This window comes from Protobothrops mucrosquamatus, unplaced genomic scaffold, assembly GCF_001527695.2.
Source record: "Protobothrops mucrosquamatus isolate PMUCROS unplaced genomic scaffold, P.Mucros_1.0 scaffold393, whole genome shotgun sequence".
In the NCBI taxonomy this organism is placed as follows: Eukaryota; Metazoa; Chordata; class Lepidosauria; order Squamata; family Viperidae; genus Protobothrops; species Protobothrops mucrosquamatus.
The window spans coordinates 191,472-208,166 of record NW_015386724.1 but is presented as its reverse complement, the minus strand read 5'-3'; the positions used below and the strand labels follow the sequence as shown (position 1 = coordinate 208,166).

Genomic DNA, 16,695 nt, shown 5'->3' with positions numbered 1-16,695 from the left:
ACATAGAGCTAGCACCAACACTTTTTACCTTTAAGCAGCAATTGGGAGTAACTCAATTAAACAAGAAGGCAGAAAACAACCATAACTTTGTCAGGGAGCTCTTCATCACGGTATTTCACCTGCAAAGTTCATTTGTACAGTTCAGTTTCATCAAATGTATTACGACTCTGGAGCAGTGGCCATGTTCTCTCTCCCCCTCCCCCCCTCCCCAATAAAGAAAAGCTTCTGATCATATGAAAAATGTAGTTCATGGAAGGAACCCCAGGAATCCTGAATTGGAGCTGCAGGAGCTGGATCTTGAGGAGAGGATTAATGGATAGATCCGGAGCTGCTTCTAGTAAAGAAATGCTCTCTGTCCATGTTTCCCACACCACTTCCTTCCTTCCATTCACAAATGTAAGTAGAAACCATCCCCAAAGAATACCCATCTCTACGTTTGTTCAACAATACTAATCTAAAACAATGCCTGAAATGTTCAAAGTATATCAAGCAAAAAGAAACATACCTGTTCTGAGACAGCTATTCGGAAAATATTACCAACTGATAGCAGTTTTAAGTTCCTTCTCACGCCCAGTTGTTGAACTTTGACGTTTGTTTCACTTAGCTCACAGAATACTAACAACACTTCCGGTTTTCAGAAGAGGGTGTTGCAGAAAAGGGTAGTGCTTACAGAAGGGAATACCATCATTACAACATTCATTACAAATGCTCTGGCAAGGAAGCAAGTGCATGGATAACTTAGGTCAGGCCCAGGTGCTCTAGATATGATTTCAGGTGAAGTATAAACCTGAGCAGGTGTAAATATTCTTAATTTTTTGCCCACAGAATTTCAAAGCCCTCTTTAAAGTGAACTAAAGTTGCAACATCTTACAACATTGCAACATCTTCCTGTACACCATCTTCCTGTGCACCAGAGAAAAATGTTTTAAAACCAAATTAAAATTCTTCTAGATCTGCATATAAATGCATTATTGCGAAACAAAAGACCTAGTTCAAACAGGTTAAGAGAATATGTTTTTACAGAGCTACATTCTAGTTGCTGGAATGTACTGATTTATGAGTGTAAAACCTTTTGCTAAATATAAATTAGCTAGCTAAACTCAGAAATTAAACATCTGTGATCAAGATATTAAAGATGGAATGGAAACATCTACATGGGTCAAGAATAATAAAAGCAGGATGAGACCTAAAAAAATCAACAACTTATATATGTCCCTGGGCAAAAGACTCTTAATAAGAACAATAAGATCTTCTTACACAATTGACCACAACCTCCCCATTGCTTAGAAAACCTAAAGAAATATCGTACCTCTGGAAAGTATTATGTTGTCATCTGCTATGTCTTAGGCTGTAATAAGAGCCAGCTTGGATTATATCAAAGACTTTAGAAGGAGAAATGGTGGGCCTGTAAAAGTTAGATATCAATTGCCAGCACTCCCCATTGCCATATTTGGACATCAATAGCCAATGGCAAGAGGTGGTGAGAGCTATAATACTAAAACATTTGGTGAATCGGTCCACCATTCTATTCCTACAGTGATTAGCCAATACCTATACAAAGCATCCAGTAGGTCATAAGGTCAGTAGCACCATCCTGCTCATATATCCCACCAGATCTTTCTTCCTTAATTTGTCCAGCCAGCCTAGCAATAAACAACATTTCAACAGTAACGTATTGTTAGCTATGAATTCTGGATAAAGAACTAATAAGGTAAAAGTGTCTCCTGAACAAGACTCAACCCAGCTAAGCATGCAAGATTGTGCTTCCATCATCCAAATGGATGATTCCAAATGGATCTGAGTGACTTTATTCCAGATGCCTAAATTATTCTTCACAGAGGCTCTTCAAATGTTCTTGTAGCCTGTTCTCTGCAGCAGTGAATGGGCACCTTATAAAGGGCTGCTGGACAGCTATTTGTGGTTATGATAACAGCAGAAAAAATACTCACATTTTGTTGCTTTTTTTGCCACAATGTAAGATGGGTTCTTATCTGTAGTAAGCCTGTAGGCCAGGTTTTACTCTTTATCTTGCTCCATTGTCACTCTTGGCATCTCTTCTGCTATTTCATCTCCTGGAGCTTCTCAGAAAACCAAGAAACACCCAGGATTGACTACAATCAGAGGCCATATAGGAACAATCCGATCTAAATCCCTCCATAGATGCCTATTTTAGAGTCCAACAAAGGACTCAATTGAACTGTCTGCTGAAAACTCAAAAAACTGCTAAGCGATTTCTGGAACCCATCCTTCTAAAACCCTTCTGGAACCCTAACCAGTCAAGCAAAAGCAATCAGAGTGACCCAACCATAGCAAGGACTTTGATTACCAGCTCACAACGCAACTATTCATTAGGCCCAAGTTCAAAGATGACAGCGAAATCCAATTGAGCCCAATCGTTTATTTGCTTACACCTAAATGGACAGAATCTTGCCAAACTAAAGCTATATCCATCCACCCTAATAGATACATCTTGAGAAATTCTAGGGTGTGACTACCCTGAACATCTCCTTCCCCCTTCCTCTTAGTTCAGGACTGCACTGATTTTAAAATTTGGGGTTCTCTTTAGAATGTACTGCCTCCACCTTGGAAAAGCTCTGTGCTGCCAAAATTCCATGCATGGCTTCTCCAGGTGCATATTCTATCACACTACCCCAAGACAGAAACCAGACCAATATGCAATCTCCAATGCTCAAGTCAAGAATTGTCATGAATTCTTGAGCTGCTACAAATTCTACAGTTTGAAGTCACCAAGAACTAGCTTTGGCAGCTCTACCACCACTAAGACAAAATCTATACTAAAGCTGTCTGACTGCTGAAATCCCATATTTTAGATCTATATTCTAATTAGGTTAGAACCCTGGGAATGATGGCATTGCTGTGGGAAGCAAAATTCAGGGATTGTTTCAAAAGTGAAGGAAAGGACAAATGAGCTCTAGATTTCACCCAACTCTCAACAAATACATACTATTTCATATGAAGCATTATAAATGTATATCATTTACAGATGAAGTTCTTATTTTATAATTAAGAACAAAACTATTAGTTATTCTTGCTCAAGGTGAAAGATGAAACTGGTTAAGATTTATTTTTTTAGCTCACTCATTTTTTATATTTAATTTGGCAAGTCTAGATAGCCAATCTTGAAACATTGTGCTCAAGTGATTTTTAATCTATTTCAATTTTCAGAAAGCCCATTTTGCCCTTGTTTTTGCCCCTGGAATAGTTGTAAACAGCAGCAATGCTATTGACACATCTAGGACAGCACATATGTGAGATAACCGAAGACAGGACTGCTCATTAACAACCATGGATAGCTGACAGTGAATCAATTCCTAGTTATTTTTTTAATCGTAAAATTGCAAACACATTTTTAAAAATACAGTGCATAGATCAATAGAACTACAAAATAAAAGGCACAGCAATATAAAAAGGGAGAACCCAACAATTTATGGTACAGTACAGTAATTTATTACTATAATATCTGACACACACTAAACCAAAATAAAATAGAATATCTTACTGGTTAGCAGGATATGAGCACATACATTGGCCTGGTTCATTACATTCTTCTTCTTCTTGTGCCATATCCGTTATCGGACGTTGGCGATCATGTTGGTGATCCTGTTTTTATCAGCAAATTCAATCACAAATTGATTGTTTTTAATTAACATACTGTAGGAAGAAAAACCAAGTCCAGTTCCAAGCTGGGAATAAAACAGAGGCTGCTTTTGAAAGAAAATCTCTTTATTGATGAGCAGAATCAGCAGTCATGTGGTTCTGGCACAGTTGACCAACTGGAGTTGAGAGTGGGTGGGTTTTTATACCTTCTTGGGCTTTGTATTTGAGATGCCTGTTCCTGTGCAATGTACTTTGACCTGTGTCCTTTTGGTATTCTAATGGCGGTGGGTTAATCCTATTATGTCCTAAAGGTCAAGTCCTGCCCTTGGAATCTTTGTTTTTCTAATCCCCTCAGTTCCAGACTTCTATCTATGGGAGTTGTGTCTAAAGGCATTTTGCTTATGAATAGATTGACCAAGTCTTCCTGAATAGATTACCAAATCTGCATTTATAAAAGCTGGCCTGCTCAGTTTCTGCCTGGGGCAGGGAGACTGTTTTTGTCTATGATTTTTTTCTCCATTATTCCTTTGGGTAAATATAATATTCTGTCTTTTTTAATATCCCCCAAAATATTTCCTTCTCTAGGAAGGTGGGTGGGTGCTGAGTTTCCACAATATGTATACCATATTGTGCTATCTAGGCCCCAGACTCTGGTGTAATGATAAAGTATTGACTAGTATTGGGGAAATCCAGATTCTAATCCACTTTGAATTATGGAAACTCATTGGATGACATTGGGCCACTTGTGTTCTCTCAGCTTGAGTATAAAATGACTGGACTCTCTCGTGTTAAATAACCTTGAGCTTCTCGAGAAAGTGTGGGCTATGAATCTAACAAATATCAATAACAATATATTTGTATTATTTTTAAAACAGCCCCATATGCATGTTAAAGGATTCTTTTAACTAATACTGTACTGTTTTCTAGATTTCAAGGAAGAATCTGCATCTTTAGTGGCGGGATTTTTTCTGTCCTCTGTTGTTAAAAGTAATTGAAAGGATCTTTCATACTGTGGCCCCTGGTATCTTTGGTGCGTTAATGATCTTGATTGATGCATTTCCTGCTTCTGCCTTTTAAGGTTCAAAATTGCTGCAACAGTGAAGGAAAGGCAGTGGGGTAAAAGTAACTTGCCACAACACTCCCCCAATTATATACAAGGTATATGTTGAAGGAAAAGTCTTCATCATGGTTCAGTCCAAGCTGGGAATAAACAACATGGCGACTGCTTTAGAAAGAAGGTTGCAGTTTATTGAAGAGGAGAGCCAGACAGAAAGATGGCTCTGGAAAAAAAAGAGAGCGAGCACATGTAGGGAGTAGGTTTTTATATCTTCTTGAGCCTTTGGAGTTGTTCCTGTGGCATGAACTTTGATCTAAGTCTAAGTGTGCCTTTCTGGTATTCTGATGGAGGTGGGTTAATCCTATTATGTCCCAAAGGTCATATCCTGCTTCCCTGGGGCTGTGGCTGATGACTCTTAGATTTTTGGTGTTGCTTCTAGCGATCTTTCTTCCAAATCCCAGTTTCCTGATTCCAGTCTTTCTGACACGATTATCACATCTGCAATTCTGCAGACTTGGTTTCTATTTGGGACAGAGAGACTTGGGGGCGGGGTTGGTTTCTGCTTTTAAAATCCTTTAGGGAAATATATTCTGCCTTTTAAATATTTCCTTCTCGGGGTGGGGTGGGGGCTGACTTCCCACACATGTAAAAGCATCAGAAATACTTCTAAGACCAGACAAGGTTTTTGAAAAAGCGTATCTTGATGTAGTTTGAGCTTTGGTTTATCTGAAAACTATTGTCATTTTAGCATGTCAGTAGTTGCTCCAACTATTAAATACTTGACCATTGGAACTCCGTGCTGATCTACTGCAAATAACTCAGAGATCTAACAATAGATTCAATAGATGCATTCTGCCTCCTCAGCATTACAATACTGACTGAGCATTAATAGATCAGCAGAACAGGCGCTTGCTAAGCAAAAAATAAGCAGAGAAATCCCTATTTTTTTACGCAACAAAATAAATGCACAAATGCAAGGAAGTAGCCAATCAGAATTCTAACCGAAGCTTCTTTCGTGGCATCATCATCATCATCATCATCGGCGTGGAAGTTTCATGGAAGACAGTACAAGATTTACACCCCCCCCCTTTTTCTTTCCAGAAGTAACCCCCACCCTTCCATCTTTTTCTTTCTTCCGCCTGCCGTCTCGTACTGTTCCAACCAATTACCAAGCACCAGGGTTCTCCAGACCAATGAGATCCAGTTCCGAGGCAATCGGGAAGCAGATCTTAGCAGCCAATCCAAGAGGGCTTTACGGGAGCCCAATCGGAAAGTCGATCTCAGGTTTGCTGGTTGATGCTCAGTCAGCGGGAGGAGGGGATGATCTCCGCCTCCGCGGGTTGCTGTTGACCCGGGTGCCCGGCGGTTCCCGTTCGGCCCTCTCTTGGCTCTCCGACCGAGCTTTCGAGGCTGTCCGCGGGCGGAGCAATGCAGCACCCGGGTCCCCCCAAAGCGTCGCCTCCGGTGCAGCCGCTCTACGCTCCCAATAACGGCGATTTCACCTTCGTCTCCTCGGCCGATGCCGAAGGTAAGAACGGGAGTGGGGCGCGGGGATAGCGCCTTCTGCGGAGAGGGCACGCCGGGGCTGCCTGGAGGAGGGAACCGAGCAGATGCCAAGAAATGCGGAGCCCTATGGCGCAGCCTGGTCTGCGTGGCAGAGGCACCTGCGGGAAGAGAGGAGGGTTGGACGAACATGTCCAGTAAATAAGGAGGGATCGAGTAATGGTGGTGGTGCTGGCGGAGGAGGAGGAGAAGAGGAGGAGGAGGGGGAGTGTGGAGCTTTACTGAGTTCCGCAGAGCCGCTAAAGAAACAAAGGGAGTACATACTAAAACTGAGTTATGCAAACATTCTGGTGGTTTCCTTCCATTCTTTGCGGGCTCTCTTCCATAAATTGCGCACAAGGCTGTGGATGTGGCACCTTGGTTACTTACTCTAATAGGGCATCAGCACAGATTGCTGTTGTGTATAGCAGTGTTTCTCAACCTTGACCATTTTAAGGCATGTGGACTTCAACTCCCAGAATTCCACAGCCAGCATTGCTGGCTGTGGAATTCTGGGAGTTGAAGTCCACATGCCTTAAAATGGTCAAGGTTGAGAAACAACTGGTGTATAGATTTCTGTAGGTGTAATGCAGGTTTGGGACGCCTTTGAGCAGCTTTCTGGGAGTTGGAGTCAAGTACCACTGGAGGGCAACAGTTGGGGGGAAATTAGTTAATCAACATAATTGATAATAAGTGAAGTTGAAAACTTACGCTGATCACATCGAATTAGTATGATTCACAGGCTTGGACATATTTTGGGAGAAAGATGGAAAAAGTGAGATCATAGTGTTTGAAGGGGGTTTACAATCCCTGTTGATCATGGCAACTATGGTTTACATTTGACACCAGAAACACTAAAACTTTTGATACCAGTTGCTGAAGGACATAGCTACCAAGTTGCAGTTGAAACTGCTCTTATTAACATAACCATGTGATTAGCAGCTGTGAAGACAAAATGTGAACTAGACTGGCCTTGGAGCTGAATTAGTATGGATGCCATTATGTCCTTCTATGATGACAATTTATTTAACAACCATTCAGCGTTATGATGACATTGAAAAAAAATAACTTACAACTGGTCTTCATACTTATTACCATTACAGCATCCCCATAGTCACTTGATCAGTATTCAGGTGCTTGGCAACCAGCATGTATTTAGGATGGTGGCAGCATCCTGGGATCGTGTGATCTCCATTTACAACCTTCCCAGGGGAGTTCCAACAAGCAAAGAGGGAAGCTGGATTTGGCTAATGACTGCAAGATTTGCTAAATTATCTTGGTGATTTGCTTAATGACCATTGCATATGCAGACACTCTGGATAGCGTGATGGGTGGCATATAAATTTAATAAATAAATCAAGGAGAGAAGCAATCTAGAACTACGTAAGGACAAATTTCCTAACAGTGAGAAAAATTAACCAGTGGAACAGCTTACCTTCAGAAGTTAAGGGTGCTGCTTAAGCAGTGGGTTGGACTAGAAGACTTCCAAGATCACTTCCAACTCTGTTATTCTGTTAAATAGGGCAAAATTGGGTGTGTAACAACCACATCACATAGGGACAGGAGTTCTAGTGCCAATCGTGGTCATAAGTAGAGGACTACTGTATTAAATTTATTGAGATTTCCAGGTTTTTAATGGAAAACTTCAAAACTCAACTAGTTCTCTACACTGTATATGGCTCTGTACTTCAAAACTGAACATCCCATAAGTTCTACTGATGGTTAAACTGTTGCGTATTTAAGTTAAATCTCCTTCATGCTCTTCAATCAAAAACATTTTTGTGCAGTGAACAGAAAAGTATAATAGCAGCTCTATGGATTTTAGAAAGAATAGATGCAGTGTTTCAGCAGTATCTGAGCATTATCATTACAGAACTAACAGGCCAAGTTTTTAATCTACCCTGCTCACTAATCAAACAGTCATTTATTTTGCATAATTGGAACAGAGTTTGGCTGCATCTTACTCTGGATTGTGAAAGTATCTTAGACTTAGAGTTATATATAATAAACCACAGATATTTTTCTCCAATTCTTTATTTTTTAGATTTGTCATATAAAATTGCTTTGCCCATAGTCTTTTAATTTACAAGATTTTAGAGTATTTGTTGTCGGTACATAAGTCTTTTGTAGTTTAAAAGTATTTCCCTGTTTCTGCCTAACCACATCATTGACAAATCCAAACAATCTATTTTTTTCGGCCATGCCACCTACATGAATAAGTGGACTATGTGATAATGCAAGACGAAAAAATGCATTTTATAGCATATCCTTTCCCCATCCTAGCATTTTATCTGTCAGTTGTTGTTTGGCCTTTTCTTCAATGTTTTTTTTTTTAAAATAATACTAAGCCTGTGTTCAATTTCAACCTGAACAACAGCTAAGAAGTGGGCAGGCAATACTAAAACAGTAAAGGTTACTACAGATTCCTGTGCCAGTCTGCTGTTTGAATTATCTGGTCCAAATCTTTGAGTCACTGATTAGTTTGAAGATCTGGGGAGTAAAGAGATCTGCCATCTCTTTTTCCTAGCTTGGGCAGCTGATCCCCAGGCTGGGAGAAGTGGCAAGTGAAAGGAGTCAAGATGTAAATCTACAGAACAAGCTTTATCTCTGTGATTAGGGAATGGTTTTCCTGCCAGCTGATGATGAGAAGATGGGACAGCATTGTCTTTCTTGCACAGGAAATAACACCACCATCCTCTAGCAGCAAGCAAAAGCATATATGGACAGCAAATTCTATATTGCTTTAGTTTCCTGTTGGCTAATTAACTGTTGGCATTTCAGCTGAACTATAGGGAAGAACTCTATGAAACTTCATGCTAAAGTGAACCTTTCAACTCTCCACAATGGATAAATATATTGGCATTTGTTAGGGCTTTGCAAAACATATCACATGAGCATGGCACCCCTTCCTGAAGCTTTAAAGCAGCCAGGTCCTTTGGAAAGCTGTCATGGTTGCTTTAAAAACTGTCTCCAGGTATCCACCCATGTGTGTCCATGCTACTTTGCTGGTGGTCCCAAATCTAGTGTCATCTATGCATGCATCCAACAACTTCCAAGGCAATCACAAGCCTTCCAAAGGATATCACTGCTTTAAAAATTTATTAAGTTCACGTTAACACATTTTTCAGTGCACGTCTTTTGATTTCTTTATGCAACCAATGTATTTCTTTCTAAGCAATTTTCTTATATGTGTTTAAGGATAATTTAGCTTCTCTCATTATGTTACACTTTTTTTTTAAAGCTTAGGATAATATGCAAATCCATCCACTTTAATTTATAAACCATGTTTTCTTTTGTAGAATGAGTTTGGTCAAGCCAACAACAAACCAAAAATGCAATAATGTAGTGTGATATGAAAATTAGGCTACGGACCTTCCCTTTTCTCATATATATAGCAAAATATATATTCTTGACTACATTTTTTTTTACTTAAGATCTAAGTGGCTCAATAGCATCTACAGATGTGAAACTCAACCTTGGAGGAGGAAATGTGGAATTTATGAAAGAATCCACAGCAACCACCTTCCTGAGGCAAAGAGGTTATGGCTGGCTTTTAGAAGTAGAAGATGATGACCCTGAAGATAATAAACCACTCTTGTAAGTTTTTATTGCTTTGAGATTCTTAGCTCAGCTCTGCCCTTCAAACCAATTTCTTCTTTTAGTGCAAGGGCAGTGATCTGAGGAATGGTGAAGAAAGAGGTAAATGAAAAGAAAAGTTGACAAATAATTCTGTATTTATTGACATTTAAATATAGCTATCATTTCAATATTTTTGGGAAACTATAAGCAGAATTTTCCATTTCGGCAGCATGTCATAGTATACTGTTTAGAAAACATTATAGATTAAAATATTTTTTCAGTAGAATCAATATAAAAATATTAAAAACTTTAATCAGAAGAAGCTCAAAGCTATGATAGACAATTGTTTAAAAATGCTTAAGGTTTTTAATATTTGCATCTGTATTCCATGGATAAAAGGACATCAATTTCTGATAATAGTTTGATTTCTAGGTTTCTTACTATAATTTTCTTTCTTAGAGAGTAAGAATAGAGTCATTATTGTCTTGCAGTATTTAACATGGAATAATATAGCTGTCAGACAAGGAGTGGCTTAGCTTATTGTTTGCTAGTATTAAAAAGTGTCAGTACTTCTGCTTGTTCAATAATAGCTAAAGATATTTGGGGGGAAAATCAGTTACTGTGTTTCATATACAATTCATAAAGTCTGTCTTCTCAAATAATGCTAAGCCATAATTTCAGGACATATTATGGAACTTCTACTTTTTTATAACAGAGAAGAATTAGACATTGATCTGAAGGATATATACTACAAAATTCGGTGTGTCTTGATGCCAATGCCTTCTCTTGGATTCAACAGACAAGTAGTAAGAGATAATCCTGACTTCTGGGGCCCTTTGGCTGTTGTCTTATTCTTCTCAATGATATCATTATATGGACAATTCAAGGTGGGTGAAATTTTTTTTAAAGCACCTTCATTATTTTATACTCATCAACCGTTAACACAGTTAAACTGTTATCAGTCAAATGTTAAACTTGCCTGCATCTTCATATAAAAAACTTGAATATACTCTGAAAAATAACTGGAATATAGTGATGTTTTTTATCTTAAATTTTATTTCTCCTTCAATATATTGCTTGTGCTTACGTTATCCTGCTTTTTGTTTATTTTTAATCTACTATTTCCAAGTGAAATTCGAATGGGTTCTGCAGACTGAACCTTTTGGCCCTAATCCATTGATAATACATTATAGTGGTTGCCTCCTTTATGAAATGTAATTTTGCAGAGGTCTTCTGGATCAAGCTGAATCTATTCTGTTTCTTATAGTGGCCAACAAGAATTCCATAGGCAAGGCTTAACGATAATAGCAGCTCTTAGGAACAATTTTTTGAATCTGAAAATTCTACTTATGCAAAATAACTAAAACTATTACTGCTATTCCTGTTACTGTTACAATTACTAGGAGCCACTGATTAACTTGATCTATAATTAATCACTTTTAAAGTTTATTATGTATTACTTATGTTATCAAATTTAGAGAAGTTATTGAAAGTATCATGGCAGTAGTGTTAATGAACAAAGTGCTGCATTTTATTTGTCCATCTGTTATGTACTCAGGATTTAGTAGGGTTGCACTTTTGATCTGAAGTTGAAAAGATATTTTGGAGCAAGTCTAGGAACAGACGTTGCATCTGTCAGCATCTCCTTTAAAAATCAGCATGAGTTTGCAGAGTGGCTGTATTATCTTAAGAAAATACATATTTGAATTAAGGACAGGTTGATAGATGTAATGTAGATATTCAAGCCCACCCTGAAACCTAGCACTTTCCTGCCATTCAGTTTAATTAGGATAATCACAAAATTTCATAATATGAAGCAACCAGTGTTATGTTAGGAAAACTTAGAGGATTTTGTCCAGAATAAGGCTTGCACAATTGCATGAACAAGAATGAATGGGCTGATTGAAAGTATTATTTTTCAATTTAAGGAAGAGTATTTGTTTTGTCAAAATTAATTAATTTTTCAGTTCAGAAGTAACCGTGTTGATTAGAATCTTTAACAATTTCTTAAGGTGGTATCCTGGATTATAACTATTTGGATATTTGGATCCTTAACAATCTTCCTGTTGGCCAGGGTTCTTGGAGGAGAGGTAAGAATTTTGTGAAAGTTCAACTTAAATTATTTTTAAATTGGCACTAGTTATAATGGTTTTCATTCCTTAGTTGCCCATTTTATGGTCCTATCTAAGATCAACTTGGATGAATGCTAGTTCCCCAATATTATTGGTTTATCAGAAGGTATCAGTAAGTTGGGAAGTATAGAAAAAGAAAACTGGTAACATTGAAAAAGTCTATTTATATCACTGAGACAATTCTGCTGTTAAATACTGAAATCCAAATTATTCAAAACAAATGGGTATCCAACCTCTATTCAAAAATAACCTTTTCAATATATTTTTCTTTTCAACACCCATTTCATATAAACCCTTGTCTTTTATCCTTTTCAACATCCTTTGTTGAACTGCTCTTATTATTAGGAATATTTTTCTAACCAGAGCCTTCCTTTTTATAGTTTTAAGTCCACCGTTCTGTGAAGTTTTGATCATTTAGAAAATGACTACATGAACAAGAGGATTTGGGTATTAGGCTTGTAAGAACACATGACGTATGTAGTCAAGCTTGAACGGTTATCTTTGTTAGTAGACTGAGTTACTGGAAACAATGACTGAAGTATTTTAAATTTACAGGTTGCATATGGCCAAGTTCTTGGAGTGATTGGATATTCTTTACTTCCTCTTATTGTAATAGCACCTGTACTCCTGGTAGTTGGATCATTTGAAATCGTTTCTACTCTAATAAAAGTAAGTTCAATATTATTCATGACAAGAAGACTAAAATCTCAACAATATATCAATTAATTTTATACAGCAGTATATTATGCAGATAGTACTCATGTTCTGCTTTGCTTTTGAGCTAATTTATGCCTATAAATTGAGACCCAATTCAGTCAAATGATTATGGCTAGAAAGTTCAAGTCCTGTCTTAGCCATGAAAGCCAGCTGGATACCTTGGGTCAGCCTCTCTCAGCCCAATTCAGGCAGGGATATAAATATATATATGATATGAGATATAATATATAATAAAGTTTGACTTACAGTATTCCATCTTTTAATGGCTATATTCCTATAAATAAATATTTTGATGTAGAAAAAAGCTACTGTATATTTTTGACATTAAAAAAAGATATAAAAGAAACCAACCTGTTAAAGAAAGCTTTCAAAAACAGTTGGATAAAATTACTTTTTTCTCCAAATAATAATAAATTGACTGCTTTAATAAGTATGGGGAGGAAAACAAAACAAAAAATCTTGTTTGGACTTTCTCATTTTATAAATACATTCATTTGGGATTACAGAACTGATTTGGTATTAACTGGAGATAGTTTCCTGCTATGTAGTGCCTTCCAGATATGTTGAACTGCAGGGTCAGATTGTCCACATAGCAATAGGAATTTAGTTTCAGGTTATTGTCCATAACCAGAGGTTATTTTGCTGTTTCTTGATAAAAAAAAGTTCTACTGTGCAGTTTGGGACTTTCCTTCTATTGATAACATTTCTTTCTTTTTTTTATTTCTGCCAGCTTTTTGGAGTATTTTGGGCTGCATACAGTGCTGCTTCCTTATTAGTTGGTGAAGAATTTAAAACCAAGAAGCCTCTTCTGATTTATCCCATCTTTTTATTGTACATTTATTTTCTGTCTTTATATACTGGGGTGTGACCAAAATTGCTAGATTCAAACAAGGACATTTTGATCACCATGAAGACTGAACTGTTGGTGGATAGAAAAGGCAAGTGACTGTATCCTATCAGGCGGATGAAGTTTCAATAGTATCCTTAAGTACATCTGTGTATTATTATTTAAGCATTTTTAATTATATTACAGATTTATACCAGAGTTTTAGGTATGTTAGATTTTTAAAGAATAAGGATGGTAACGTTTACAAACATGCTGTTTGAAGAAACTTGTTACTTGTGCCAAAAGCACGAGGTCCATATGATAGGTAAACTCTCATGGAACTTGGAAAAAATGAGTTATCATTTGAAACTATAGTTCCCATAAATGTATTTATCAGCCAATCCTCATTGTTCCTATATTATAATGTGTAATCTTGTCCAATCTTGACTTGGCTATTGTTATCAATTCTGATTTAAAGTTTTATGTTGATCTTAGGAAATTTCATCGTAAAGGGGATTTATGGTTGTCATTACCATAACATGAAATTTTGAAGTAATATTTAGTAGTATTTGAAGTAATTCTTTTTTTAAAAAAAAGTTCTTGTAAATATGTCATAGCAAAATATTGCTTTACAAAGTTGATTTTGAAATCTTTCAGAAAAAAAGTTTTTATCTGCAGCTTTATGAAAGTGGTAAGTGGAAAAAAGTTTAAATAAATAGTATGATTCTGAAAAAAATCTTCAGTAGAATAAACATTGCTTTCTTCAAAATTGAACTTGTTTTATAACGCCTTGTTTTGCTGTTCGATGTAAACTGGTTTGGGATTGGTAAAATTGTTAGCCGCAAAGTTGCATTTGCAATTTGATTATCAAGTTTAATATGAATTGACATTATTGAAATGGTTCTTTAATATAATTGTATATTAGTCACAAATAAAAAAGACATTCTGCATTATTAAATAAGGATTTTCATAGCAACGTTTATCATTTGCAAGGTACATATTGAATCCAGTCTGCTTATTCAGATAAGTAGATATAGACATACAAGTAATTTTTGTCAAATTTGAAATCAAGGCATAAATTGCATTGAGTTGTTCATCCAAATACAGAAACAATTACTTTTGCATTTTTTGAATTTGAATTTTGGATGCACATTGACATCTGGCTGCATTTAAATAACTTATAGCCAGGAGACTTTGGAACTGTACACTTTACAAAATTGTTAACATATTATCATATTGTTTTTCAATAACTCTAAACATTTTCATATCAATTAAATTTGATTGTATTTGAGTAAGAAGTTAAACACTTAATAGAAAAATAAGTAGCTACGAACTATTCTGGCTATTTGTTGATTTTACTGACAAATTCTCAATTTCTGCCATTTCTGTAAGTCGAGCAGCAGATTTTTTATCATTAAGCAGATAAATTTAGACCTAACATTCTCTTATTTTGATGGAAATTATCAGCATTTAGGAAAATAACTTAAATCCATTCCCTATGTTAGAGTTTATTATTCAGCGCATCCACAGGATCTGGTTGCTTTTGTCAGAATGATAAAAGGAGCATCACACTGCAAGCTCCAACACTTTGGGGCAGGTGTGCAATGCATGACATAAGGAGTGTCACGAAACAGGGTGAGGCTTGTGCTGTAATGCTGTTTTCATCAGTCTTTCCTTCTACACCCCCTTCATTTCATTAGACCCAGTTTATTTTTATGAATATATTCTTGGAAATCAAAGCCAAGAATAAAACAAAAAGGCTGTAAAATGTGCCTTCTAATAGTTCCCCCTCTACATAATTCTAAAAATTGAAGAATAACAGTTATATCTTCTTTTCATATGAAGGGATACCTGTACTTGTAAAAGCTCTGGAACTGCTGCTTTCTGCTTAAAAACAGCCTGCGGTTTTCTGTGTAATCATGATAGTGATCATTTTCAGAACCACATATTGAATGGCCTCTAGAACATCCAATTCTATGATAGACTTTGATTTACAGGGAAAAAAACCCACTAAAATTGAAGAAAAACATAATGTATGAAACTACACAATATTATTTCTGTTTAAAATGTAAGATTTCAGTTTCATCTACCCATTTTAATTCTTAATACTCAAATTCAGCTTTATATCAGATAGCTATGCCTAGATGTAACACAGATATATGGCAATCTGGGCAATATCAGACTTCTCATACTCAATGCCCTGAACATATGCTGGGTTAAAGCTTCTGTCCATTCTGTCCAGCATGATCTCAAATTTATGTAATCAGCCAAACATCAGAAGCATACTTAAATAGAAAAATGTATTTGGTATAAATGCTAATTCATTAAAATAGTTATTGTCTTAATTGATTAGAAACTGCTTTGGATTAAAGTGTATATTAGGATGCAATATTACTTTCTGTAAACTTGAGAGAACCCATTATGTTTCCAAGATTCAATATCATTTAAATATGCTGTATAAAAGAAGCTTTGTCAACAGTTTCCCAGTGGTTTAAACTATTTATTTATAATAGTGCATCAACTCCTACTTTTAGCCTACCATATATGTAAATACAAGTATTTTATACAAAATGGAATTCAGTTTGTTTGCACAATACATATAAATCTTCTGTATAATATCTAATCCAAGAGATAAATATCCGTATTTTGTATGTTTAACCTGTGTTTATAAGAGTGTAAATAAATTTTTAGGATTATTGAAATACAAGCTTTTGTCATCTGAAAACATGTAAAAATAATTACAAGGTTTTAATTTTATAGCTTTCCATCAGCTAAAGCCATGGATATCCATGTGTGAGTTTGACACAGCCTATTTACATTCATGTTTCATCTACTGAATGTTGTAACCTGAGAAAATTAATTATGCTGTATACATACTTTTATCTGCAGTAGGCGTTCATAACTATTTTAAGTGAAATCATAAGTTTCTTTTCAAAATTTTGAGGTTAATTCTATTTTTCTTTCATTCTCATATTTAGTTTCAAGGAAAAAAGTTTCCTTTAGCGGCTTACTTCCCCCCTCCCCCAGTATTCATTTTGAAAGGAGTAGTATTACACAATGGACTTTTACTGTGTTTAAAAGAAATAATAATAACTATTGTTATTACATTTATAATGCTGCCCGGCTCGTAGTGCATATGTTGGCACTTTTCCGTTGTCTTATTTTGCAAATTTCTTATTCTTATTCATTTGGATTACTGCAGTACTGTATTAGGGCTGCCCTTG

General features: G+C 36.3%; 1 protein-coding gene across 1 annotated transcript; it reads left to right on the top strand.

The window, feature by feature from the left end:
• The first annotated feature begins 5,979 nt into the window (after positions 1-5,979).
• Positions 5,980-15,952, top strand: YIPF4 (Yip1 domain family member 4). Its single transcript, XM_015815983.2, has 6 exons — positions 5,980-6,203; positions 9,652-9,814; positions 10,512-10,683; positions 11,809-11,886; positions 12,484-12,597; positions 13,376-15,952. The coding sequence occupies exons 1-6, from the start codon at positions 6,104-6,106 to the stop codon at positions 13,511-13,513; spliced, it is 765 nt and encodes a 254-aa protein (XP_015671469.1). The 5' UTR covers positions 5,980-6,103; the 3' UTR covers positions 13,514-15,952.
• The last annotated feature ends 743 nt before the right edge of the window (positions 15,953-16,695 follow it).